Consider the following 26,537-nt stretch of genomic DNA (forward strand, 5'->3'; position numbering starts at 1 on the left):
CCTTGCCTGAAAGCTAACCAGCTTGCAAGAGAGGGGAGAGGCACATCGCTTCTTTTCTCTTAGAGAGTGCTCTAGAGACTACGTAAGCCTCTTTCAGCCAGGCAATGTCCCTTTTCCCTGCCTTTTACCACATCGATACAAGAGGCTAGAGTCTTGCAACTTTCTTCCCAACGTGTACATTTGCAGGCCTAGATATCTGTTTAAAACATGATGCTAAGCAGGCCATTTGATAAAGCATTTTGAGCACATTGATGCCTTCAACCTAAACCAACGATGTGTACAAACACCCCGATTTCCTTTTTCCCCACCATTTCCACCCCTTCCACACATTTCAGGAACTGCAATCTCCGACAGAACCTCTGGGGGGTGAAAGGGCAACCCTTACCCAACCCGCGGCAGACAACACATAACAATTTCTAAGGGGGAGAAGTGAGAGGAGGTAAGAATCAACAATGGTGAAGAGAACTGTGGATAGGGGGCACCGTGGCGGCCCTTTCTAAAGGACGAACCAGGTATTTTCTTCAAAAAAAAAAAAAAAAAAAAAAAAAAAAAAAAAACACCACTAAAAAAAATCTAATTGTCCCCCGGGGCAGCGCTTTACCCACAGTGCTTTATGTATAACGCAGAATTTAGCAGCACTAGGAATTATCTCAATCACTATCATTTAGAGGTGCCTATTTTATAAAGAGCCTTTATCCCTGCTGAAATGGGAAAAGGTGCATGCATTGTGGAGGTACTACAGCTCTTTAGAGCCCATACAGAGCCGCAAACTAGGCAGACACCGCCGAGAGCCAAGTTTCCCGGGCGGGCCGGGCAGGTTCCCGCCCCGCCGAGAGCTGCCGCTTAGGAGCTCCCCGTTGGCTTCGCTCCCCCGGCTGCACCCGCGTCCGTGCCGCTCCCGGTGACCGGCGCCCACCTCGGGGCTACGCAAATAAATCTGAGAGAGAGAGCCAGCGAGGGTGGCGCGTGGGGTGCTGTTTCATAATCTCCCAGAATCCACGGGAAAACCGTCTCCTATGCAAAGACATGCTTTCCCGTGATAACTTAAAATTCCACGGCCCAAAAGCCAATCTTTCCACCAGACGGGAATTGCGGTTTCCGACTGACAGCTCAAAACTTAACTGCGGAATCTCCAAACTTGACACCGGCTTCCTCTCAGCACTCCCAATCCTTTTCTCCCTGGCTCAGCGGGCTCGGGATCGTACACCACGCCGGCCTCCCCCTCACCCTCTTGGCTCACCCGGCAGGTACGGCCCTGCACGCCCCAGCTGCAGGTCCCAAGGCGCGCCGGCTTCCCCGGGGCACCGGGCACGATTTTTCTTGGCGAGCCTGGGAGCTCCCGGGCGCGCCCTACTCACTTGTGTCTTCTTCATAAGGAAAGGCAGCGCTGCGATCCAGCACAAGCAGTGGTGTGGCGACTCCGTTTAGCTGTTCTGGAGCTCCAGCATATTGCACGAACAGCGGCGGCAGATAGTCCACGCATTGGGTAGCCCGAGCGCAGCGCCCTCTCCACTGTCCGTGCTTCTTGCGGCGCTTCTAGTCTCGGCGCGAGGCGGCGAGCGAAGCCCGGCTGCTGAGCCGCCGGCGCTTTTATACAGTTCCCTCCCGCCTGCTCCGGACACGCCTCCTTCCCTTCCGGAGCCCCGGGTAGGCGAGAAGCAGGCAAGGGCGCGGAGGGAAGAATCGGGAAGGCGGCCAGAGCACGGTAAATGGCCCAGAAGTTGGGCAGATTAGGCCAACCTCGTCCCCTCGCCTGGGGGCCCCGGACCTGCACCGGCGGGAGGCCGCGAAGGCGCGGGGACGCAGAGGTCGAAGCTTGGTACCCTGCAGCTACTGCTCGCGACGAGTCCCAGCTCACCCTCCCGGATCCGACGGGGCTCACCTGGCACGCCTGGGGACAGACGAAATAACCTCGTGCGCCAGAGAGGGCTCGGAGCTCCCTCTTTTATAGAGTCGGAGAGGGAGAGGAGTCGGGGAGGTTCAGAGCAAAGAATTCACCCTGCCTGCCTTAGAGAAATAAAGTTTAATTGTGATCTGTAGTTAGGCCATTGTCCTATCACCTCTATTTTTTTTTTTTTTTAAAACAATTACTTTAGTGAATGAATATTTAATAATTACAAGAATTGTCGACTCAAGGTTAAGTTTTGCGAGGGGAGATGCTTCATTCGGAATGGTTTGTTACTATGTCTTTGGAAATTAAGATTGAAAGAGAAGCGATAGATTATTAAACTACAGGTCACCAACACAGCAAAGCTTTGAAAGTTGTACTTTTTTGAACGGAAAGATAATGCCACCACAGTAATAATAGCTAACATCATTATGTGATGCACTTATTCATGTACCAGGTGCCAGACTAAGAACTTCGCATAGATTATCTCATTAAATTCTTTCATCAAATCTATTAGTATAGATCTTATTATTTTATTCCCATTTTATGGACGATTAAATACAAGGTTAATTTTCTTGACCAACCATATCTAGTTAATGGCAGAGCTCTAATTTAAACCTGGAGCTCCAGCTGTACAGTCTTAAAAAATACTTAAAACAAATATTTTATTGATTTTCCAAAATGTGTCTGTTTTTGTTTGTATAACTGGAGAACATTCCAAAGCATGTCATTAATTTTTTAAAAGAAAATATTAGCTGAACATTAACATCAGTGATCTTTAAAAGAAGGAATGATGTATGAGTTTAGGAATTAGTTATTTTAATAATAGAGTAGGATTCCAAATTTGCTTTAATTAGTTCAGGTGCATTTGTTAAACACGAATATGCCAAACCTGTAATCAGGGCGAAGCTTATTTATTTCACTCCGGATGTGCTGACCTCTGTGATTTCCCCAAATGTGGGAAACTTGACTGCATAATTTAGTGGGGGACTGCGTTCTCACTTTCGCAGGTTAGAAAAAATATGTATAGACAGCACATCAATCATGATTCCAAGTTGATAGTTGCTTAGAAAGATTTTTATACATTAGGTACTCTTAGTACAAATATATCAAATATCAAAATGAGCTGCTTAATTTGGATACTGAAGGCATTGCAAATGATTGTTTTCTTTCTCTTTAAGATTTTTTTTTATTTTGTATTTTTTAGATGGAGTCTCTCTCTGTCTCCCAGGCTGAAGTGCAATGACGCAATCTCGGCTCACTGCAACCTTTGCCTACCGGGTTCAAGTGATTCTCCGCCTTAGCCTCTCAAGTAGCTGGGATGACAGGCGCCCACCACCACGCCCAGGTAATTTTTTTGTAATTGTTTTTAGTAGAGATGGGGTTTCACAATGTTGGCCAGGCTGGTCTCGAACTCCTGACCTCAGGTGATCCGCCTGCCTCGGCCTTCCAAAATGCTGAGATTACAGGCATGAGTCACCGCGCCTGGCCTCTTTAAGATTATTTTAAAGTGTAGCATTTTATTTTTTCTGCAGCTTTATTAAGTTATATTTGACAAAAATAGTATCTATTTACCATGTACAATGTGATGTTCTGCTTATGTATACATTGTGAAATTATTAAATCAGGCCAAATAACATATCCATCACCTCACATACTCATCATTTTTGGGAGATGAGAATATTTAACATCTACTCTTTGTAGTTTTGAAGTACCTCAGTATATTCAGGGGATTGATTCCTGGACCTTTCAGGTATACCAAAATCTGCATATATTCAAGACCCACAGTCAGCCCTGCAGAACCTGCCGACACAAAAGTCAGCCCTGCTTATACATGGGTTTTACATCTCTAGAATCCTGTATTTTCTATCTGAGTTTGAAAAAAAAAATTGCATATAAGTAGGCCACACAATTCAAACCTGTGTTGTTCAAGGGTTAACTGTATACAGTACATTAACTGTAGTTATCATTGCTGTACAATAAATCTCCAAAACCTACTCATCCTGTCTAACTAAAACTGTGTACCCTTTTACCACCATTTTCCCCCCAAGGAAAAAAAAAAAATTAGTGTCAATATAAACTCACTTTAATGTATAACATTAAGTAAATAACAAGTAGTACTAAAGGAGGACAGATATGACAAAAATAATCAAAATCGTATGAGAGTTACTGAAGCCTGTGAATCGTAGATCTAACCATACGGCTTTTATGAGACCAATAAGAAGGAATGGACTGATTCGTTGGACCAGGTTTAAAGAAACCAGGCAGTGTTCCTAACAGAAATTCAGTTCAATTTCTTTTCATTCAGCTCAGTAATACATGCTACATTCATCTCCTGCAATGCATTCTCATTCTCCTCTCTGTTCCTCCCTCTTTCCGTTCTTTTCCCTCTCAGTTCTCTCTGTCTCCTCCCACCTCCACCATTCCCTAGTTCTAGCTTCATTGATATCACTGACTTTCTCATCCAGAACAGAAGTATCTTCTGCTTCCCTCATACTGCTGCATTACAATTTTGTTTTGTAGTAATGTTACTTGAAATTAAATCAAGAGAATGTCAAAGCAAATATCCAAGAGATTAGAAAGAGCTAATATGCAAATGAAAGATTTTGGGTAGGCTTATATGGAAGTCGCAAATGGGTCAGAATGACTGAGATCTCTCCTTAAGACTGGCTTTTGATAGGGGATGCAGGCCAGCATTCAGTTGATTGGCAGAAGAAAAACCAAGGAGTTACTTTAAACTGAACAAGAGGCAGGGCTATGTTCCAGGTAGATAGGAGGCATGGGGTATGTTTTCTTATGGAAATAGCAGGCTACCATTGTACAGCTCAGGGAGTTCAACATTTAACGCACTGGGTAGAAAGGTATTTCATAATTATCTAATTTTTGCTTGAATACTTTCAATACTCTTTGTCAGTCATGCTATTATTGATTAATCCAATTTTGAAAAGCTTTTTTCCTGAGCTTTATCATTTTTGTTGTTAAGAGGCAGGTGTAATTTACCAAATAAGTCTTATCTTGCTTTGTGCATATGAAATATCTCTTGTTCATTCACTATTTTGTGGATATCATCTTTTAGACACACATATTGTTGTCAATATTTTTCTTTTAAAAAATGGCTCTCACAAACTGAAACTTATTGCCTGACCAAGCCAGACCAGAGGCAGGCTCTCTGTATCTGTCTTTGGGTGACTGGAGGAGGGGGAAAAGGAGAAGAATGCTTTCTCTTTGATTATGAAATTTCCTCTGCTGAAAGCTCTTTGGTGGCTTGCCATTGCTCTTGGAATAAAGAAGTTAACACCTTACCAAAGCCTTCAGGGCCTCCAGGATCTTGCCTCTCCCTCCCTCTCCAAGGTCAATTCATTACGTGATCCCCTTTTTCCAGGGTCAAGGCTCTTCTGTCCTCATAATTCTCACCTCAGACCATTTGCAAATACCCTTCTTTCTGCCTCCATTTGGACCACTTTGTTTCACCCTATCATTGCGCCTAGTAAGTACGCACTTGTCATTTAGGTCTCAACTCAGTATTCCCTATGTTTCCTTCCTCAGGCAGGCTTTCGCTGATCTCTTTGCTTTGGTCAATTCTCCTCTTATAAAGTCAAGCATGAACTACCTATTTTTTACAAAACAACTGTAGTTTTATATTTGTTTGACTATTTGGTTAAAGTCATTATGACTGCCCTTGCTCATTATTTTATTGTCAATATCTTTCACAGGGAAAAGAACAGAGTGAATCCCTTAAATATTGGTCAATTAGGTTGCTGTTGCCACATATAAGCCAGGAATTGGTCTAAGTCCTTAGTTTATATTCTGTCAATAACTTCTTATGACAATCACGTAAGACAGGTAATTTTAAACTTTTCTACTTGATAAATAAGGAAACAGGATCAAGGAAGTACAGTGATTTGCTCAAGATCCCTCAGTTGATAAGTGGGAAAACCATTATCTAACCTAGACATATGGACTATGGTTAGAAATTTTTTTGGGGGGGGAGTGGAGGAGGACAGAGTCTCACTCTTGTTGCCCAGTCTGGAGTGCAATGGCATGATCTTGGCTCATGCAACCTCCACCTCCCAGGTTCAAGTGATTCTCCTGCCTCAGCCTCCCGAGTAGCTGGGATTACAGGCATGTGCCACCATGCCCAACTAATTTTTGTATTTTTAGTAGAGACGGGGTTTCTCCATGTTGGTCAGACTGGTCTCGAACTCCTGACCTCAGGTGATCCGCCCACCTCGGCCTCCCAAAGTGCTGGGATTACATGCGTGAGCCACCGTGCCTAGCTTGGACTTTTTTTTTTTTTTTTTTTAATTTGCTTAGCACACTTTTCTGTCATTCTTCTTCCATTATTAGTACTCATTTTCCTTAGAGAATTCAGACTATTCCGTATCTTTCAGGAGAGACTGTCATTCACATGGTTCTGTTTTCCCACCTCCCTCCACTATAGGAGATAGGCTTAGTTCCCTGATCTGTCCAGTCCTGATTGGTTGAGGAATGGGTACATCACATGAGGTGGGCCAATCAGAATCCACTGTGGGACTTTTCTGCTAGAGCTAATGGGGAAGGCTATTTCCTTCCTATGGAGTTTCCAAACTATAAGAATGTAAAGTTCTCTTTGCCTATGTGAAGACGTGTGATTTTACCAGCCTTGATAATGATGAAATACATAATAAGTTCACAGAGTATTCTTTGAATAATATATTTTTTTCTAGTATTCAGAAAACAACATCAGACTCATTTGTCTAGTTCAGGATTGTTCTTGATTATGTAATAAGGATTAGCAGTATTGCCAAGGATAGTGTATTAGTTCATTTCCATTAATATAAAGAGATGCCTAAGACTGGGTAATTTTTAAAGAAAAGAGGTTTATTTGGTTCACAGTTCTGCAGGATGTACAGGAAGGATGGTGCTGACATTTGCTTCTGGTGAGGCCTTAGGAAGCTTACAATCCTGGAGGAGGGTAAAGCGGAAGCAGGTGTGTCAGGTGGCAGGAGACAGCACAACAGAGTGAGTGGGGGAGGAAGTCTCAGATCTTAAACAACCAGATCTTTCATGAACTAACTGAGCAAGAACTCACTCATTACCAAAGACATGGTGCTAAACTATTCATGGGGGGTCCACCCCCATGATCTAATCACCTCCTATCAGGTCCCACCTCCCACAATGGGAATTACATTTCAACATGAGATTTGGGGGGGGGATTATGAGAAATCGTACAGTTCTGCTTTCAGCCGCCCAAATCTCATGTTCTTCTCTCATTTCTAAACACAAGCATGCTTTCACAATAGTCCCCCAAAGTGTAAACTCCTAAGTTCTAAGTCCCAAGTCCAAAGTCTCATCTGGAGATGAGTTCCTTCCACCTATCAGCCTATAAGATAAAAAATAAGTAATTTACTCCCAAGATGCAACAATAAATAATACAGGCATTGGGCATATGTTACCATTCCAACAGGGAGAAATTGGCCGAAAGAAAGGAGCTACAGGTCCAATGCAAGGCCCAGCAGAGCAGTAATTCAATCTGAAGGCTCCAAAATGATCTTCTTTGACTCCATGATCCACATCCATGGCACACTGGTGCAAGGACTCCCAAGGTCTTGGATAGTTCTGCCCCTGTAGCTTTGTGGGTGCAGCCCCTGTGCATGCTCTCGTGAGTTGGAGTTGAGTGCCTGAGGCTTTGCAGGTTCAGGATGCAAGCTGCTTGTAGATCTACCATTCTTGGATCTGGAGGATGGTGGCCTCTTTCCCACAGCTCCACTAGGCAGTGACCTAGTGGGGGATCTGTTTAGGGTCTTCAACCCTACATTTTTCCTCTACACTGCTCTAGTAAAGGCGTCCTGTGAGGGCTTCACCCTTGCAGCAGGCTTCTGCCTGGTCACACAGGCTTTCTTGCATGTTCTCTGAAATCTAGGAGGGAGCTGCCAAGCCTCCTTCACTCTTGCATTCCATGCACCTGAAGGCTTAACACCACATGAAAGCGACCAAGGCTTACAGTGGCTTATGGTCTCCAAAGCAGTGTCTGGGGCCCTTTGAGCCAAGTCCAGAGCCAGAGCAACCAGAATGTGGGAAGCAGTGACCTGAGGTTACACAGGGCAGTCGGGCCCATGACTAGGCCTCCAAATCCATTTGTTTTTCTTAGGCTTCTGGGCTTATGATGGGAGGGACTTCCTCAGATACTTCTGAAATGACTTTGAGGCTTTTTTCTCAATATCTTGGATATTAGCTCTTGGTTCCTTTTTAGTTAGGCTAATCTCTCTAGCAAATGGCCACTCCAAAGCCTGCTTGTGTTATCTCCTGAAAATGACTTTTCCTGTTCTATCACATGGACAAGCTGCAAAATTTCCAAACTTTTTTGGCTCTACTTCCCTTTTAAATATAAGTTCCAACTTTAAGTTCTTTCTTTGCTCCTGCATCTGAGTATAGATTGTTAGAAGCAGTCAGGCTACATCTTGAACACTTGCTGCTTGGAAATTTCTTCCACCATATATCCTAAGTCATGACTCTTCGATTCAACATTCTACAAATCTCTAGGGCATGAAGGCAAAGCAGCCAATTTCTTTGATAGGGCATAACATGGGTGACCTTCACTCCAGTTCCCAATAATTTCCTCATTTCCACCTGAGACTCCTCAGCCTGGCCTTCACTATTCATATTTCTATCAGTGTTTTGGTCACTACCATTTAACCACTCTCAAAGAAGTTCCATATTTTCCCTTATCTTCCCATCTTCTGAGTGCTCCAAATTCTTCCAACCTTTTTCTGTTACCAGTTCCAAAGCTACTTCCACATTTTCAAGTATCTTGATAGCAAAATCCCACTCCCTAGTAGAAATTTTCTGTGTTAGTCTGTGTTACTATAAGGGAATACCTGATACTATGTAGCTTATATAAATAAAAAGAGGTTTAATTGGCTCAGAGTTCTGCAGAATGTACAGGAAATGTGGTACTGAAATCTGCTTCTTGTGAGGACTCAGGAAGCTTGCAATAATGGTGAAAGGTTAAGGGAAACAGATGTATCACATAGCAAGAGAGACCAACCAAGCAAGTAGAAGGAGCTCCCAGACTTTTAAACAGCCATATCTTGCATGAATTAATTGAGCAAGAACTCACTCATCACCAAGGAGATGGTGCTAAACCATTCATTTGGGATCCATCAGATAATCCAATCACCTCCTACCAGACCCCACCTCCAACACTGGGAATCATAGTTCAACATGAGATTTACAAGGGACAAAACATCCAAACCATATCAGATAGCAAATACTTACATTGTTGGTGGTTGTCTTTTTTCCCCCTTAATACTATGCCTAAAAATTAGTTGTATGATCAATTTAAAAATCAACAGTAAATAATTACATTCCTGAGAAACGTTGAGCTTGTATAATAACACATCTTAGAAATTTTTGTTTACCTCTCTTGTGAAACTCTAGAAATATTCATATTAACTCAGAATGTTCTGTTTAGTCTTATCAATAAACATTGATTACATATTAAATGGAATTTGTTTGACAAAAAATAAAAAAAGCATGAGTGTCCCTGGAGATAATTATTATATGGATAAGCAATTATACTCCATATGTATCAAATAATCAAGAAGCAAGCTCAGCTGCTCACTGCTTGTAACAAGAACGAAGTGCAGTGAAAGGAAAATTACTTTATTCCAGGGCTTGCAGTGAGGAAATGGCCAAGGCTAGTGCCTTAAAACCATTTCAAACTTTAGGCTGGGGAGAGGGGCTTAAAAAGGGAACTTTGAATGGGAGGCATGCTTGAGTGGCACTGGGTACAAGGTCTGTGTGTCTTGTACCAGTGGCTATCTTGAGTTACGGTTAGCCTAGAGTGTGGGCTGGCATCATCTCAACAAGGTTGTTGACTAACTACCTTGAGGTAATCTCTGGAATTTTGTGTCTGGGTCTTCATGCTTGGTCTGTCTCAAAATTAGCTTCTGGAACTTCTAAGAAAGCACAACTTGTAAGTGTGCATGGGGTAAGTTTAACAAGTACACAGTTAGATAAATGTTCATAGTATCAAGGAAGTGTGTGGTGAGAGAGGGACATAGTGTTCCAAAGAAGACTTCAAGGCTATATTTTAAAACTAAGGAGAAAAAAAGAAGGTTTCTGCAGTATGCTTCAAGGTTACATGTGGAGCCTAGGGGGAAAGGAGAAAAAGGAAAGAAGAAAAAGACAATTCTCAAAAGAAGAGATACAACTTGCCAACAAACATATGAAAAATGTTCAATATCACTAATTAACATGAAAATGAAAATTAAAGCCATGAGATACCACCTTTCTCCTGCAAGAATGGCCATAGCTAAAATAATCAAAACATAATAGATGTTGGTGTGGATATCATGAAAAGGGAACACTACACTGCCGGTGGAAGTGTAAAGTAGTACAACTGCTATGGAAAACACTATGGAGTTTCCTTAAAGAATGAAGAGCAAAATAACCATCTGATCCAGCAATCTCACTACTGGGTATCTACTCACAGGACATTTGCATATGCATGTTTATAGCAGCACAATTAGCAATTGCAAAAGTATGGAACCAGCCTAAATGCCCATCAACCAATGAGTAGATAAAGAAAATGTGTTATATGTACATCATGGAATACTGCTCAGGCCTAAAAAATGAAATAATGGCATTTGCAGCAACCTGGATAGAGTTGGAGACCGTTATTATAAGTGAAATAACTCAAGAATGGAAAACCAAGTATTGTATGTTCTCATTTACAAGTGGGGTCTAAGCTATGAGAGTGCAAAGCCATAGAATGATGTAATAAACTTTAGGGACTTGGAGACAAGAGTGGATGAGGGGTGAGAAATAAAAGACTACACATTGGGTACAGGGTACACTGCTCCAGGGTAGGTGCACCAAAATCTCAGAAATTACCACCAAAGAACTTACCCATGTAACCAAAAAACACTTATTCCCCTAAAACTTTTGAAATTAGAAAAGAAAAGAAAATGTTTAATGTATTTTGAAGCTAAAATGCTCATTACAGTATTGGCTATCATGATCCAATGAGAAAACGAGATTACCAAGAGCATCTAAAGGGATAAACTTATTTACATATTCTAGTAGCAACTTGAGGGAAAATAAATCCAGTGGATCTTAGAGATAGGATTTCTGGCATATTTCAAAAGTACAAATTCAGCTTTGCAGAGAGAACTTCAATTATTTATTCATTAATCCCCTTGCTCGGTAAATATTTGTTAATACTTCCAGATGACACTATTTCCTTCAAAGCACATGATTAACAATTAATATTTAAATAATAACCAACTTTCTCTAACTTACTATTTTAGTGTTTAATAATTTCCTCCAAAACATATTATTCATTTCCTTTGTCACTGCCCTACTTGAGAGCCTCCTGAATCTCACGTAAACTATTCACCAGTGGTCTTCCTATCCTTGGTCTTCTATTACTAAAGTCCATTTCAACATTGCTGTCAAAGTTACAGCTGCATGTGTAAAAATCTGGTCATGCCACTTTTCTGTCTATCATGGTATTTTTACCCTTCGTACCTAGAGAATAAAATCCAGGGCTCCTTACAATTTGGCCACAATATTTATAGTTCTCTATGTTCAACTGTTATCCACTTCCTTCCAAATAACCATATTGATCTTCTCAACATTTTCTCCTTTTTTTTTTTTTTGTACAAATCTTTCATTGGACATATAGTTATCCATTTCTTTTGGGTAAATATATAAGAATGAGATGTCTAGGTTGCATATTATGTCTATATTTAATTTTTTTAGTATATTTTATGTTCTCGGGTACATGTGCACAACGTGCAGGTTTGTTACATATGTATACATGTGCCATGTTTGTGTGCTGCACCTATTAACTTGTCATTTACATTAGGTATATCTCCTAATGCTATCCCTCCCCAGTCTCCCCACCCCACAACAGGCCCTGGTGTATGATGTTCCCCTTCCTCTGTCCAAGTGTTCTCATTGTTCAATTCCCACCTATGAGTGAGAACATGTGGTGTTTGGTTTTCTGTTCTTGTGATAGTTTGCTGAGAATGATGGTTTCCAGCTGCATCCATGCGCTTACAAAGGATATGAACTCATCTTTTTTATGGCTGCATAGTATTCCATAGTGTATATGTGCCACATTTTCTTAATCCAGTCTGTCATTGAAGGACATATGGGTTGCTTCCAAGTCTTTACTATTGTGAATAGTGCCACAATAAACATACATGTGCATGTGCCTTTATAGCAGCATGATTTATAATCCTTTGGGTGTATATCCAGAAATGGGATGGCTAGGTCAAATGGTGTTTCTAGTTCAAGATCCTTGAGGATTCACCACACTATCTTCAACAATGGTTGAACTAGTTTACAATCCCACCAACAGTGTAAAAGTGTTCCTATTTCTCCACATCCTCTCTAGCACCTCCATCGTCTCAGCCCAAAATCTCCTTAAGCTGATAAGCAACTTCAGCAAAGTCTCAGGATACAAAATCAATGTGCACAAATCACAAGCATTCTTATACACCAATAATAGACAAACAGAGAGCCAAATCATGAGTGAACTCCCATTCACGATTGCTTCAAAGAGAATAAAATACCTAGGAATCCAACTTACAGGGGATGTGAAGGACCTCTTCAAGGAGAACTACAAACCACTGCTCAATGAAATAAAAGAGGACACAAACAGATGGAAGAACATTCCATGTTCATGGATAGGAAGAATCAGTTTCGTGAAAATGGCCATTCTGCCTAAGGTAATTTATAGATTCAATGCCATCCCCATTAAGCTACCAATGACTTTCTTCACAGAATTGGAAAAAACTACTTTAAAGTTCATATGGAACCACAAAAAGCGCCCACGTTGCCAAGACAATCCTAAGCCAAAGAACAAAGCTGGAGACATCATGCTACCTGACTTCAAACTATACTACAAGGCAACAGTAACCAAAACAGCATGATACTGGTACCAAAACATATATACATATATAGACCAATGGAACACAACGGAGCCCTCAGAAATAATACCACACATCTACAACCATCTGATCTTTGACAAACCTGACAAAAACAAGAAATGGGGAAAGGATTCCCTATTTAATAAATCATGCTGGGAAAACTGGCTAGCCATATGTAGAAAGCTGAAACTGGATCCCTTCCTTACACCTTATACAAAAATTAATTCGAAATGGATTAGAGACTTAAATGTTAAACCTAAAACCATAAAAACCCTAGAAGAAAACCTAGGCAATACCTTTCAGGACATAGGCATGGGCAAGGACTTCATGTTTAAAACACCAAAAGCAATGGCAACAAAAGCCAAAATTGACAAATAGGATCTAATTAAACTAAAGAGCTTCTGCACAGCAAAAGACACTACCATCAGAGTGAACAGACAACCTACAGAATGGGAGAAAATTTTTGTGATCTACTCATCTGACAAAGGCCTTATATCTAGAACCTACAAAGAACTCAAACAAATTTACCAGAAAAAAAAACAACCCCATCAAAAAGTGGGCAAAGGATATGAACAGACACTTCTCAAAAGAAGACATTTATGCAGCCAACAGACACGTGAAAAAATGCTCATCATCACTTGCCATCAGATAAATGCAAATCAAAACCACAATGAGCTACCATCTCACACCAGTTAGAATGGCAATCATTAAAAATTCAGGAAACAACATTTTCTCTTTGACACCTTTGTGCCTCTGCTCACATTGTTCCTTTAACATGGAGTAGCTTTTCCTCCATTTTTTGCCTGAAATCTCCTATTCATCATTCAAAGCCTGGTTCAAATATCACTTTCTCTTTGAAGCAGAGTGGTTGCTCATTCCTTACAATCTTAGGTTTACTATTAACAGGAAAATTAATTTGTAGTACATGAGCCTCCACTCAGTGAAGGAGAGGCTGTTGCTCAAAATGTGTTGAGTGAAATAGTAAAACGAGTTGTAGAAATGTGATGGGAACATTCTAGAGAACATTTATCAAGTCTTGATAAAAGTCCTATATGTGTATTCTTTTTTTGCAATTAAAAGTTTTATTAATATAAATATTTGTGACTCAAAATTTAGAAACTAGAGAAAATTTAGAGATTTTTAGGAACTATGAGTTTGTGAGTTATTTCATGAACACAGGTTATAAAACTAAAAGAAAATTTTGCTAAAATGTAATTTACACAGTTAATCTGCAGGTGATGAAATTGAGGTTACAGAGGGGCTAATTTATGATAGAATGAGGAGTAGAACCCACATCTTCAGACTTGACTTATGCAAAACCTTCTGGTTAGTCCGGAAGCAGTACTTCCAAGGAATCAAGATCAAAGAGTAAATATTCTAGTGTTGTTTATAGTAGAGTGACTCATTGTTAAGGAGGCAATGATTTTAAGATTATTCAGAAAGGAATTTCTAGAGAAAAAGAAAAGGTAGAATTGATTTTCTAAGTGATGTGTATTTCTATGAATATACTTTTTTATATTCTATATTCCCAGAATATAGGAGGCTGTTGAATGCATACATTTTAGATGCTCAAATATAATGTAATACCACAATTTTAATAAATTTTACCATAGGTCCCTCTTCTTCATAAACACTTAAAAATCTATCATATAACTGTACATTTTGCATATTTTAGTTTGTGACTTTTTCTATGTCTAATAACCTTTATTTGTACTAGATAAATTAGTTTGGGTTGGTGGTTTTGGTAGCAATGTTATTCTTTTTGGTTATTTGATTTTTAAAAAGATTTGTGGCTTCACCTGTGGCAATGTTGTTTTTCATATTCTACTTTTGAAACATGTGTCCTCTAGTGAATCATTTTAATGAGAAGTTCCTGGAGTATGGCTTATTTCTTAATTTACAAGTTTGTTTTGCATCACTCTTGGAACGACAAAGTTAATAAAGGGTGAGGTATATAGACAAAAGTAATGTTTTGGAAAGTTCTGTCACAAGATGCAATGCAACTCCCATGGTGTCTTTTCCTATGAAAACTATAAACAGGGAATACTGAGAAGCTATCAGACATTAGGGACTTTCTTTCTTCTTTCTGCCTTTTTGGGGGTTGGGGTGGATAAGGAATGAATTTGACATTAAGGCAACTAGGGAACAGATAACTTTTACCATTTTGGGTTCCACAGTCCGAAACAGGCATTGTAATATTTCTTTTCTTTTCTTTTTTTTTGGGGGGGGGTGATGTACAACTTAGACAAGTTGTAGATTTTTCGTGTCTCCTTTCAACGTCATCAGACCACTTATCAAGTTTGCATAAAATACATTTGTTAACAATGTACATTGTTGTCTGAGTTTTCTCTCAGCTAGAAACTGACTGTTTGCAATGGCCCCCATCTTCACAGGTTATGGGGATCTTAATCAGTTTTCAACCTATTTTCCAGAGGCCTTGAGGGTAGAGATGGCTTTTGGAATTTAGATATCCAAACTTAGACTGGTTAGTAAGCCCCAGGCATTGTCATCCTTGGCCACATACACTACTCGCCCTCACCTACCTGTTTTTTTGTTGTTGTTGTTGTTGGCAAATGCCAGACACTAACTTTCTTATTCTGAAAACTATACCCAAGGTGAGACACAGGTTAAACAAGATGTTCATTGTCATAACCTCTGAATTTTTAAATATGTTTCCTTTATAGTTTATTTAAAAATGCATTCTTCGCCAGGCACAGTGGCTCATGCCTCTAATCCCAGCACTTTGGGAGGCCGAGGCAGGTGGATCATGAGGTCAGGAGATCGAGACCATCCTGGCTAACATGGTGAAACCCCATCTCTACTAAAAATACAAAAAAAAAAAAAAAAAATCAACCGGGTATGGTGGCATGCACCTGTAGTCCCAGCTTCTTGGGAGGCTGAGGCAGGAGAATTGCTTGAACCTGGGAGGCGGAGGTTGCAGTGAGCCGAGACTGTGCCACTGCACTATAGCCTTGGTGACAGAGCAAGACTCCATCTAAAAAAAAAAAAAAAAAAGCAAAAATGCATTCTTAAATTGGATTGATTAATGTCATGATAGCTTTCATTTACCTTAAAATATGCAGTGTGGTATTGTGTGTTTGCTATTTGAGTGAGGCCTACATCCCACATGCTAAGAGCATTCTATTCAAGAATTTCAGTCCACAGCTGACAAGCAGGCTTTCTAATGAGAGTTCCATGCTTGATATGGTTTGACTGTGTTCCCACCAAAATCTCATCTTGAATTGTAGTCCCCATAATCCTCACGTGTTGTGGGAGGGACCCAATGGGAGGTAATAGAGCCATGGGGTCAGTTACCCCCATGCTGCTATTATCATGATATTGAGTGACTTCTCACGAGATCTGATGGTTTTATTAGGGGCTTTTTCCTGTTGCTGGGCACTTTTCCTTGCTGCCATCGTGTGAAGAATGACATGTTTGCTTTCCCTTCCACCATGATTGTAAGTTTCCTGAAGCCTCCCAGCCATGCTGAACTGTGAGTCAATTAAACCTCTTTCCTTTATAAATTGCCAGTCTCGGGTATGTCTTTATTAGCAGCATAAGAACGTATTAATACAATGCTTTAGCAGGTACTAATGCAAGCACTTATATTACCCATATGTAGCTTATCCATAGATGTTGGAAATATATTCAAAATAAGAATGTTATTAATAGATATTATTCATGAATAGCATGCTATATGGGAAAATGGTTTTTTAGAGGTGAAAATAGTGACTGACTGATCAGCATCATTAATGTAAAAAGAGAGCTCTAATTGGTAAGATTAAAGTTCTTAAGAATATGTGGATTGGTTAAACTTCTTTTAGAGACATAAACATGACCAGGGTATAAGAATCCAGGGAGGCCTGAAGCTTGTAGCAATAAAAGTGATGCTAAGGACGTGAGCCCTAAACAAACTGGTTCTAGCCATTGACTGAGAGAAACTCTAAGGATATGTTTGCGTTGAGTGAATTTTTCACTTCAGATGTTAAAGGGAGCACTTAACTGTACCAAGAACTGGGACTTACTCAAGCTTTAAATAATATTTTGTATGACCTGACTTGTGTCCACTTGTCAATGTATTGGTTAGTCATGTCTACATTTGTGAGAGAATTTGATCTATGATTTGCTTTCTCTATGGTCTGGTAGCCAAATAATATACCGTAAATAACCTAAGAATTATGCATAGTAAATAGACTTAAGATCAGTTCATAATTGTTTAGGGAGCATTTACCAAGCACTAAGTACTTTCCATACATTGTTGAATCTTCAGCTTCCAATGTCTGCACCGAAAAGGTGTGCTCTACAGTAGTCCTCACAACACTGCTAAGAATGCTGTTGTTGTTTGTTTTGGTTTTGATTTTGGTAAGCTCACTGTGAATAATGTGGTGCTTATCGTTGTCATTATTTAGAGAAAGGGAAATAAGATGATCAAATCCATCTATGAGATGGGTAAAATTACCCTGTTTTGCAGATGAGGAAACTAAGTCACAAGGGTACTTAAGTGACTACTCTAGGTCACAGAGCTAGAAAGTGGCCAATTTGGGATTCAGTTGGTATTTGAGTGACTCTAAAAATCCATTCTTTTAACCATAATATTTTAGTGTATCCCTTAATAGTACTTTGTTGTTAAATGGGAACATTTATGGGCTAGGAAGGCAGTTAAACATTTCTGATAATACAGCATAGTATTTACATTGCAGAGTTTCCTTATGTAGTCAAAAGGTAAAAAAGTAACTTGTCTCATCCTAGGGCATGCTGGATAGCTACCCAGACTACAGGATAATTAGACACCTTTCAAAGAAGTACTTACAGCGTGGAAAATGTCCTTAGGGACTTTGATTCGATGACTGATTTCATGACAATGAAGGGCTCCGAAAGCAGAACGAGGTTCCTTTATGTAGAGTAAAGGAAATAGTTAGGCTAGCACTGGACCTTTTTGGTGCAGACATTGGAAGCTGAAGATTATCTGTACTGATTTTCCCCCTAATCTCCGTTATTGGGTTACTGGTTACCGACCTTAGTATAACTTGAACAATATCGTCTCTGTAACCTTTGTGTTGGCTTATCTTGATCAACTATCAGTGCAAAGTGAGAAGCTGCCTTTCATCTGATTTCCAATGGTGTTAACTAGAAAAAGAGAAACTAAAAAGTTTGCGCTGAGCAGAAATAGGTAGTCAAGGTATTAAAGCACTAACAGTGAACCTAAAAAAGGTATTTGAAGAAAGAAGGATTCCTGGAGAGAAGGTTCACTAAAAAATAGCCTACACCGTAGGACATTGTGAACAAAGAGAGTTGGCTAAAATCTGGATTATTTGCTATGGTACAAAGTTTTTCTGTTTGAACTTCAATGAAAAGTTTTTCGTCAATTTATCTTTGCACTGAAACTTTCCTCTTAAATCTAATGCATCAAAGATCTAGCATTGTTAAGGAAGAAATCCTTGAACTCTAAGCAGGGCTGGAAAAAAAAAATAGATAATGGTACATAAATCTTCCTCTCTGGAAAAAATAAATAAAAAAAGCCAGTTTGACTTTTGGAGACCAGTTAAATCAGTTAGAAGAAGAGAGAAAGAGCTTTCTAGCCAAGGAGGGAGGAGAAAGTGAACAAGGAAGTTGTAAAACACAATACGATTATTTTACAATGGCTTATTAAATGAAAGGAGGTAGCACTTTGCATGTCTAACATAGATCGTTTCACACGGTGCCACAGTAGAAATAACATCAGCTTTGTGATACACAGACCTCAGTTTAAGGCCTGGCTCTACCACTTTCTACCTGGGAAATTCATGGCAGCTTCTTAACTCCCAGTACTTGCCTGACAGTAGTATTGGGGCCTCTGTGTGACTGTAACCTTCTGTTTGACTTTGGCCAAATTAACCCCTATGTCTCAGAGGCTTCGTCTCTTAAATGGAAATAGTAATGCTTCATTGTTCCATTCTAGAACATTTTTCTGCACATGGGGACAAAACATACAGAACTAATGTTCCTAGTGGTTTTTGTTCTCTCAAATGAGGATAACAATGAACTTCTATAGTAGTGGCATTTCGAAGATTAAGTCTTAATGTATTTAAGGTCCCTAATTCTTAAGCAGACAATAAATGCTACATAATAAGCATGCAGTAAATATTAGAGCTACATTATTAAATTCATGAAAGATCTATTGGTGGCATTAACTTAGTACTTACTTTTGTAGAGAAAAATATATGCCACAGCAGACAACATACAGGAATATCATCTCATATCTGAATTGTGCTTGTGATTTTTCAAAGCATAATCACATTTTAATGGATAAGGGCATGCATACATCATAATTCTCACCTTCCAGAAAAGGAGGATGAGATCCAAAGAACTTTAGTGATGTTAACCAGAGATGATGTAATTTTAAATAGGGAAGTCAGGGCTGGAATCTGAATACCTGAATCCTATCCTAGTGATCTTCCCATTACACCTTTTTCTTGTTTTTGTTTGTTTGTTTGTTTTGCTGTTCTATAGGTCTGGCATACTTTTCCAGAAATCCTGTGTTAGAGTAAACTATAAGAAGGAGAAATATGCGATCAAATGATATTTTGAAAATCTTATGAGTTTATGATGCGTTCTTATCCTGAATTTATTATTGCAGTTTTTTGAATGTGAAAAAAGATAAATTATCTGTTACATTCAGAGAGGAACAGAGAGAACACACTTGTGCTAAATTGAGTGAACTCGTGCCACTATCAGTTTTGAGTTTTGAACTAATTTCAGACCCATGAAAGTTGAAAATTAACAAAATGCTTTGCTTTTTTCAAAAAAAAACTGAAATTTTTAAAACTCACAAATCAAATTTATCCACTCTAAATAACTATGGAAAGATAAATATTTTGATCAACAAAACAAATTGGAATATTAAAAAAATTATTAAATTTTCTGTGAAACATGTCTATTTAGAATAGAGTAATTGGTTACTGACTCTATATTGTTTAAGAGTGTTGGGATTATAGAATTAAGCCTGAACTGACTTTGATTCCTCAATATAGTTTGTTTCACCTACCCAGTTAAATACCTTAATATTTGATAATTCTTTTTCTTTGCAATATCAAAACACTTTTAGAAAGTAACAGAAATTTACAGCATTGTGTAAATATAATATTTGTCTATTTTAGTTCAGTCCAGCTGAATTTCCATCATGAAGAGTCTGCAATGCCAGGCATGATGCTTTCCCCAGATAACTACAGTCTCTGCCTTTGAAGAATCCAATGTCTGAGCTTTATGCAATAAAAGCTCATAGTTGCTATCATTCATTGACCTCTTGCAATGTATGAGCTGCTCTGCCAAGAGTTTTGAACATGTTTTCTGATTTAATCCCATTGTCCAAGGTTTTGGAAACAGTGTTTTATTAGCCCAGTTTATAGATGAGGGAACAGTGGCTTAGAATAAGGAACTTATACTGAGATACTAACTTCATAAATGGTTTAATCTATCTGATATAGTTTGACTGTGTCTCCACCCAAATCTCAACTTGAATTGTATCTCTCAGAATTCCCACAGGTTGTTGAGAGGGACCCAGGTGGAGGTAATTGAATCATGGGGGCTGGTCTTTCCCATGCTATTCTTGTGATAGTGAGCAAGTCTCATGAGATCTGATGGGCTTATCAGGGGTTTCTGCTTTTGCTTCCTCGTTTTCTCATGCTGCCATGTAAGAAGTGCATTTCGCCTCCTGCCATGATTCTGAGGCCTCCCCAGCCATGTGAAACTGTAAGTCCAATTAAACCTCTTTTTCTCCCCAGTCTCAGGTATGTCTTTATCAGCAGCATGAAAACGGATGAATACACTATTCTTAATTGATATGCCAACACAAATATAGAGACACATATCAACATATATAAACAAAATGCAAACAAAATTGCTTGCAGCTCTAAGTAGATATAAGTATACTTTTCCTTCTTCAGTGGGAACAAAGGTATCGTAATTGTTGTTTCTGCCTACAGGTTATGCTTCAACATTGGTTATGTGATAGTAGCATCACCGTTGTGCAGAGAAGGCAATGCATTAGTAATCATAGAGGGGTGCAAAAATCCATCATGGCTAGTAACTCAAATCTCAAATGCTCTGACCTGGACCCTATAGCCTTGATTTTTATTAAAAAAAAGATTATAACCAAAATTATACTTTAAGTTAAACTTTAGGTTTACTTGAAGGTCTTTAATTATTTTTAATGATTTAAGATCATTAAAGATCTTTAAATCAATCTAAAGTTTGTTAACGATAATGAAACTTCTCATCTTAACTCTATCTTGTGCTTTTTCTAGGAAACCATAGTAATAAGAAATGCCTCGAATATACTCAGAACTGTATTTTATAAAGGGATCACAAACACACAGTGCCAGAAGACCTTAGACAAGAGTGTATGAAGGGCACAAAGGTAGGAGAGAAATTAGTGAAGACATAGTACTCGAAAAATAATAGACTTTCCCCTCTTGTATTTCAATTTTTGAGAGCGAAAACTTGTGACAGAATATTTAGAAACATATTAGAGATACATAATTTCGTCCTTATTTATTTATTTATTTATTTATTTATTTATTTATTTTTTGAAACAGAGTCTTGCTCTGTCGCTCAGGCTGGAGTCCAATGGCCTGATCATGGCTCACTGCAACCTCTACATCCTGGTCTCAAATTATTCTCATGCCTCAACCTCCCAAGTAGCTGGGACTACAGGCATGTGCCACCATGTCTGGCTAACTTTTTATTTCTTTGTAGAGATAGGGTTTTGCCATGTTGTCCAGGCTGGTCTCAAGCTCCTGGACTCAAATGACCTACCTGCCTTAGCCTCCCAAAGTGCTGAGATTACAGGTGAAAGCCACCATGCTAGGCCTCATTCATGCATTTAAATAGTAAAGTAAGTGATTGTGTTCTAAATTTGCTAAGGCTTCTGTAACAAAGTAATGCAGACTGGGTGGCTTAAGTAACGGAAATTTATTTTCTCACATTCTGGAGGATGGTAGTCCAACATCAAAGTGCCAGCAGAGTGGTTTTGTCTTCCTTGGTTTGTAGATGGCCATCCTCTTGCTGCCTCATCACAGTGTGTCTGTGCACAGCTGGTGGCTCTCTGTGTATCTAAATTTCCACTTCTTATAAGAAAACCAGTCAGAATGGAATAAACTCTTCCTCAGTGACCTCATTTTAACTCATTACCTCATGGCCTATCTCCAAATACAGTCACATTCTGAGTTACTGGGTGTTAGGGTTTAAAGATATGAATCTGGATGAGGGGACACAATTCATCCTATAGAAGTGACTTTAATTGCAAAGAGCGTAGTTTCTTTAAATCTAGAATCTAGTGCAACTTCTTCAAAATTTTCACTCTATATAAATTAACCATGATCTAATTTGCTAATGAAATGCATTTATTTATTAAAAATAACATTCCTGAATTAGCTTAAAAGGACAATATACACATATATGTGTACATATTTGAGTATATATAAATGCATACATACACTAAACATATATGTTAAGAGTGTTGGAGAGACAGCAAGGCAGGTATGGTTATAGCTACCTGTTATTCATCCACATATTTACAGCCAAAAGTATAGGTTTTATTTATTGACCAATTAGATGTGGCCAAATGAATAACCAAAATAGTACATTTTCATCATGCTGAAATCTTTCCTTTTAAAAATGCACTTGACTAAGTTTCTCCTTCAGATTAACCTACAATTTTATTTCTACATTCAACTTCATTTTTGGAAACATTTGAATAGACTAAAATAAATTATTTGCGGTTGTACTGTGAGTTCAAAGTAATCTCAAGTACGTTAATTAAGAGATCCCATTTTTGTGGATAGTGTTTTCCAAAAATGGCTATAACAATGTTCCCAGTCCGACAGACCCTTGTAACTTTCCAGCCAAGAGGTAGTTTATCGCTCCTCTAGACACAGTGTTTAAAACTTGATGGGCCTTTGTGAATGCTTGAACAAATAGAATGCAGCAGAATTGATACTATGGGACTTTGGAGAACATGTCATTAAAAAAATATATAGTCTCTCTCTCTCTCTCTCTCTCTCTCTCTCTCTCTCTCTCTCTTTTTCTCTATTTCTCATTCTGGAACCCTGAGCAACTATGTAAGAAGTCTGGCTGCCATGATGCCGCCATGTTGGAGGGACCACATGGACATACCATGAAGATATATAGAGAAATGCTCTAGGAACCTCAGCTGTTCCATCTTTCAGCTATTTGAGTCTTCCTAGGCCAAGGGCCAGATATATAAACAAAGAAGACTTGATGATGACTCCAGCCTTAGTCAACGTCTAACTGCAAGCACATGAGAGACTTTCAACCAGAACTATGCAGTGGAGCTGCTCCTGAACTCCTGACCCATAGAAACCATGAAAGATAATAAATGATTGCTTTTTTCCCTAAATGTGTGGTAGCATTTCTCAGTGAAACCATCTGTGCCTAGTATTTTCTTTCTGGAAATGTTTCAAGCTCTAAATTCAATCCTTAATTGAATTTTATATCTATGTATCTATAGACATATACAAATATCTATATATATGCAAGATAATTCAGATAATTCAGGTTCTCTCCTTCTTTTAAAATATGCATTGGCAGTTTGTGTTTGTTAAGGAATGTGTCTAATTCATTCAAATTATTGAATTTATAGGCATAAGCTTCTTCTCAATATTTCTTCACTAGTCTCTAGATATCTACAAGATCTGTAGTGATGTTATTACTCTCATTCCTGATACTAGTAATTTGTGTCTTCTCTTTTCTCTTGGTAATTCTGGGTGGTGGTTTGTTAATTTTACTGATCTTTTCAAAGATTCCAGATTTTGATGTTAATGATTTTTTTCCTACTATTGTTTGTTTTATTTTTCATTGATGTCTGTTCTTGTCTTTATTACTTCCTTTTTTGGCTTTCTGTGGGTTTAGTTTTTTTTTAATTTTTACTGTTTCTTAAGGTGGAAACAGATAAGCAATCTGAGATATTTCTTCTTGTCTAGTGTGAACATTCAATGCTACAGTTTATCTTCTAAGTAGTGCTTCCCCTGCCGCCTACATATTTTGATATGCTATGTTTTTATATTTATTTACTTCAAAATATTTACTAACTTCCCTTCTGACTTCCTTTTCAACATAGGGGATATTAAGAAGTGTGCATTTTAACCAGAAATATCTGGGAGTTCCTGTTGCTTTGCATCAGTGTTAGCCATACGAAGCATTAACATTTGGCATTGTATTTTTCTTTTAGCCATTCTAATAGTCGTCCAATGGCATCTCAATATGATTTTAGTTACATTTCATAAGGGATTAACATGATGGCTAATTTTATGTATCAGCATTACTAGGCTATAGTACCCAGTTTCCTGATCAAACATTTCCTGACCCAGCCATGCCACATCTTCGTGTTTATTCTAGAGAAATACAAACTCCTCTTTCCCAGTTACTCTTTATTTCCTTACCTTCTTAATTTTTTCAAGATCTTTTTTATTGTTAATTTAACTATATTAGTTATTTACTTATTTACTTTTTCTGATGATGATATATACAGTTTAGAAACTTCTGCTTCTCTGTGGCCCTACCTCTAGCATCCAGAGGAGTGCAGAGCACATGGTGGATATAGCATGAAATGTATTGCTTTATAGATAAACAATAACGATGGACATTGTTTGGGAAGAGACAAGGATTAAGAGTATGTAGGATGACTAGGACAAGAATAAATGGCATGTGATGGTAAATGCAGAATGTCTTTGTCTTTACAAAAGTGCAATATTGTTTGTACTTAGACTAAGATGCTGGGATGGAGAGTGGGGGCTGCCCGGACAGAGCTATAATCAGGGAATTCAAGGCCTGCCACTGTCAGTGACTTACTTTGTTTCCTTGGAGTTTTTTCACCCTAACCTGTATTCTGTCTTTCACAAATAAATTTAAGTTTATGTTATCATTTAAAAAACCCCAAGGCATACAAGTATTTTTGGATAAAATGAATATATCTATGAATCTATTGAGAATAAAGGTAGCATGTTAAAACTCCCATCAACATTCTGTTTCTTCACACTTCTATTTTAACAGTTTTTATTGCACATACATATGCCGATACAATCAGCTTTATTGAAGCATAATTTATGTATAAAAATTTACCAGTTTTAAGTACATGCTTCAGTGGATTTTGAAAAAATATATAATTTAACCGCAACCTCTGAACCTGACCAAAACATTTTCATTACCTGAGAAAGTTTGTCCCCTTGCAGTCAGTTTCCTCCCCTAACCTTTAGGACCTGTTAACTGTAGTTTTCTATCACGATAACTTTACTTTTTTCTAGAATTTTATGTAAATTGATTGATATGATTATATATAGTGTTTGTGTTTGGTTTCTTTCACTTATGTTTTCAAGATTCATTTAATTTGTTTCATGAATCAATTTATTTCCTTTTATTTATCATTTCCTTTCCGTGAATCAATTTTATTCCTTTTTATTGCAGAGTAGTTACAATGGACTGAATATTCATGTTCTCCAAAATTTGTATGTTGAAATTCTAACCCCCAATGTGATGGTATTATGAGGTGGGAATGTTGGAAGGTACTTAATTTAAGGCTGGAACCCTCATGAATGGGACGAGCACTCTTCTAAAAGGGATGCCAGAGAGCAATGTTGCTGTCTTTCAACCACTTGAGAATACAATAAGAAGATGGTAGTCTGCCATTGAGAAGAAGGCCCTCACTGGAACCTGACTATGCTGACACCCTGATTTTGAACTTCTAGCTTCTAGACTGAAATAAATAAATTTCTGTTGTTTATAAGCCACTCAGTCTGTGATAAATTGTTATAGGAGCCCAAATTAAGACCATAATATTCATTATACGTATATACAACATTTCTTTATTCATTTACAAGTGGATGGACATTTGAGTTGTTTCCACACCTTTTCTTTTTATTATTATACTTTAAGTTCCAGGGTACATGTGCACAACGTGCAGGTTTGTTAACATATGTATACATGTGCCATGTTGGTGTGGCACACCTATTAACTCATCGTTTACATTAGGTATATCTCCTAATGCTATCCCTCCCCCATTCCCCCATCTCATGACCAGCCCCAGTGTGTGATGTTCCCCACCCTGTATCCAAGTGTTCTCATTGTTCAATTCTCATGTATGAGTGAGAACATGTGGTGTTTGGTTTTCTGTCCTTGAGATAGTTTGCTCAGAATGATGGTTTCCAGAGTCATCCATGTCCCTACAAAGGACATGAACTCATCCTTTTTTATGGCTGCATAGTATTCCATGGTGTATATGTGACACATTTTCTTAATCCAGTCTATCATTGATGGACACTTGGGTTGGTTCCAAGTCTTTGCTCTTGTGAATAGTGCCGCAATAAACATACGTGTGCATGTGTCTTTATAGCAGCGTGATTTATAATCCTTTGGGTATATCGCCAGTAATGGGATGGCTGGGTCAAATGGTATTTCTAGCTCTAGATCCTTGAGGAATTGCCACACTGTCTTTCACAATGGTTGAACTAGTTTACAGTCCCACCAACAATGTAAAAGTGTTCCTATTTCTTCACATCCTCTCCAGCACCTGTTGTTTCCTGACTTTTTAATGATCGCCATTCTAACTGGTGTGAGATGGTATCTCATTGTGGTTTTGATTTGCATTTCTCTGATGGCCAGTGATGATGAGCATTTTTTCATGTGTCTGTTGGCTGCATAAATGTATTCTTTTGAAAAGTGTCTGTTCATATCCT

The 26,537-nt window shown here is 38.6% G+C and overlaps 1 protein-coding gene and 1 long non-coding RNA gene across 3 annotated transcripts in view; one reads left to right on the plus strand and one right to left on the minus strand.

The window, feature by feature from the left end:
• Window positions 1-1,598, minus strand: part of KITLG (KIT ligand) — an 87,839-nt gene extending 86,241 nt beyond the window's left edge. The window contains exon 1 of one of the 2 annotated variants that reach the window (XM_050746571.1): window positions 1,359-1,598. In XM_050746571.1, coding sequence (XP_050602528.1) covers window positions 1,359-1,373 — 15 coding nt within the window. In that variant the 5' untranslated portion in view covers window positions 1,374-1,598. The remainder of the gene's footprint in view (window positions 1-1,358) is intronic. The other variant, XM_050746570.1, reaches the window with a different exon arrangement.
• A 22-nt stretch (window positions 1,599-1,620) lies between these two features.
• Window positions 1,621-22,228, plus strand: LOC126929999 (uncharacterized). Its single transcript, XR_007717416.1, has 5 exons — window positions 1,621-1,705; window positions 3,096-3,236; window positions 16,187-16,303; window positions 20,485-20,538; window positions 21,093-22,228. It is a non-coding gene; the product is annotated as an uncharacterized LOC126929999 (long non-coding RNA).
• Window positions 22,229-26,537: the final 4,309 nt, after the last annotated feature.

This window comes from Macaca thibetana, chromosome 11 (genome assembly GCF_024542745.1).
Source record: "Macaca thibetana thibetana isolate TM-01 chromosome 11, ASM2454274v1, whole genome shotgun sequence".
In the NCBI taxonomy this organism is placed as follows: Eukaryota; Metazoa; Chordata; class Mammalia; order Primates; family Cercopithecidae; genus Macaca; species Macaca thibetana.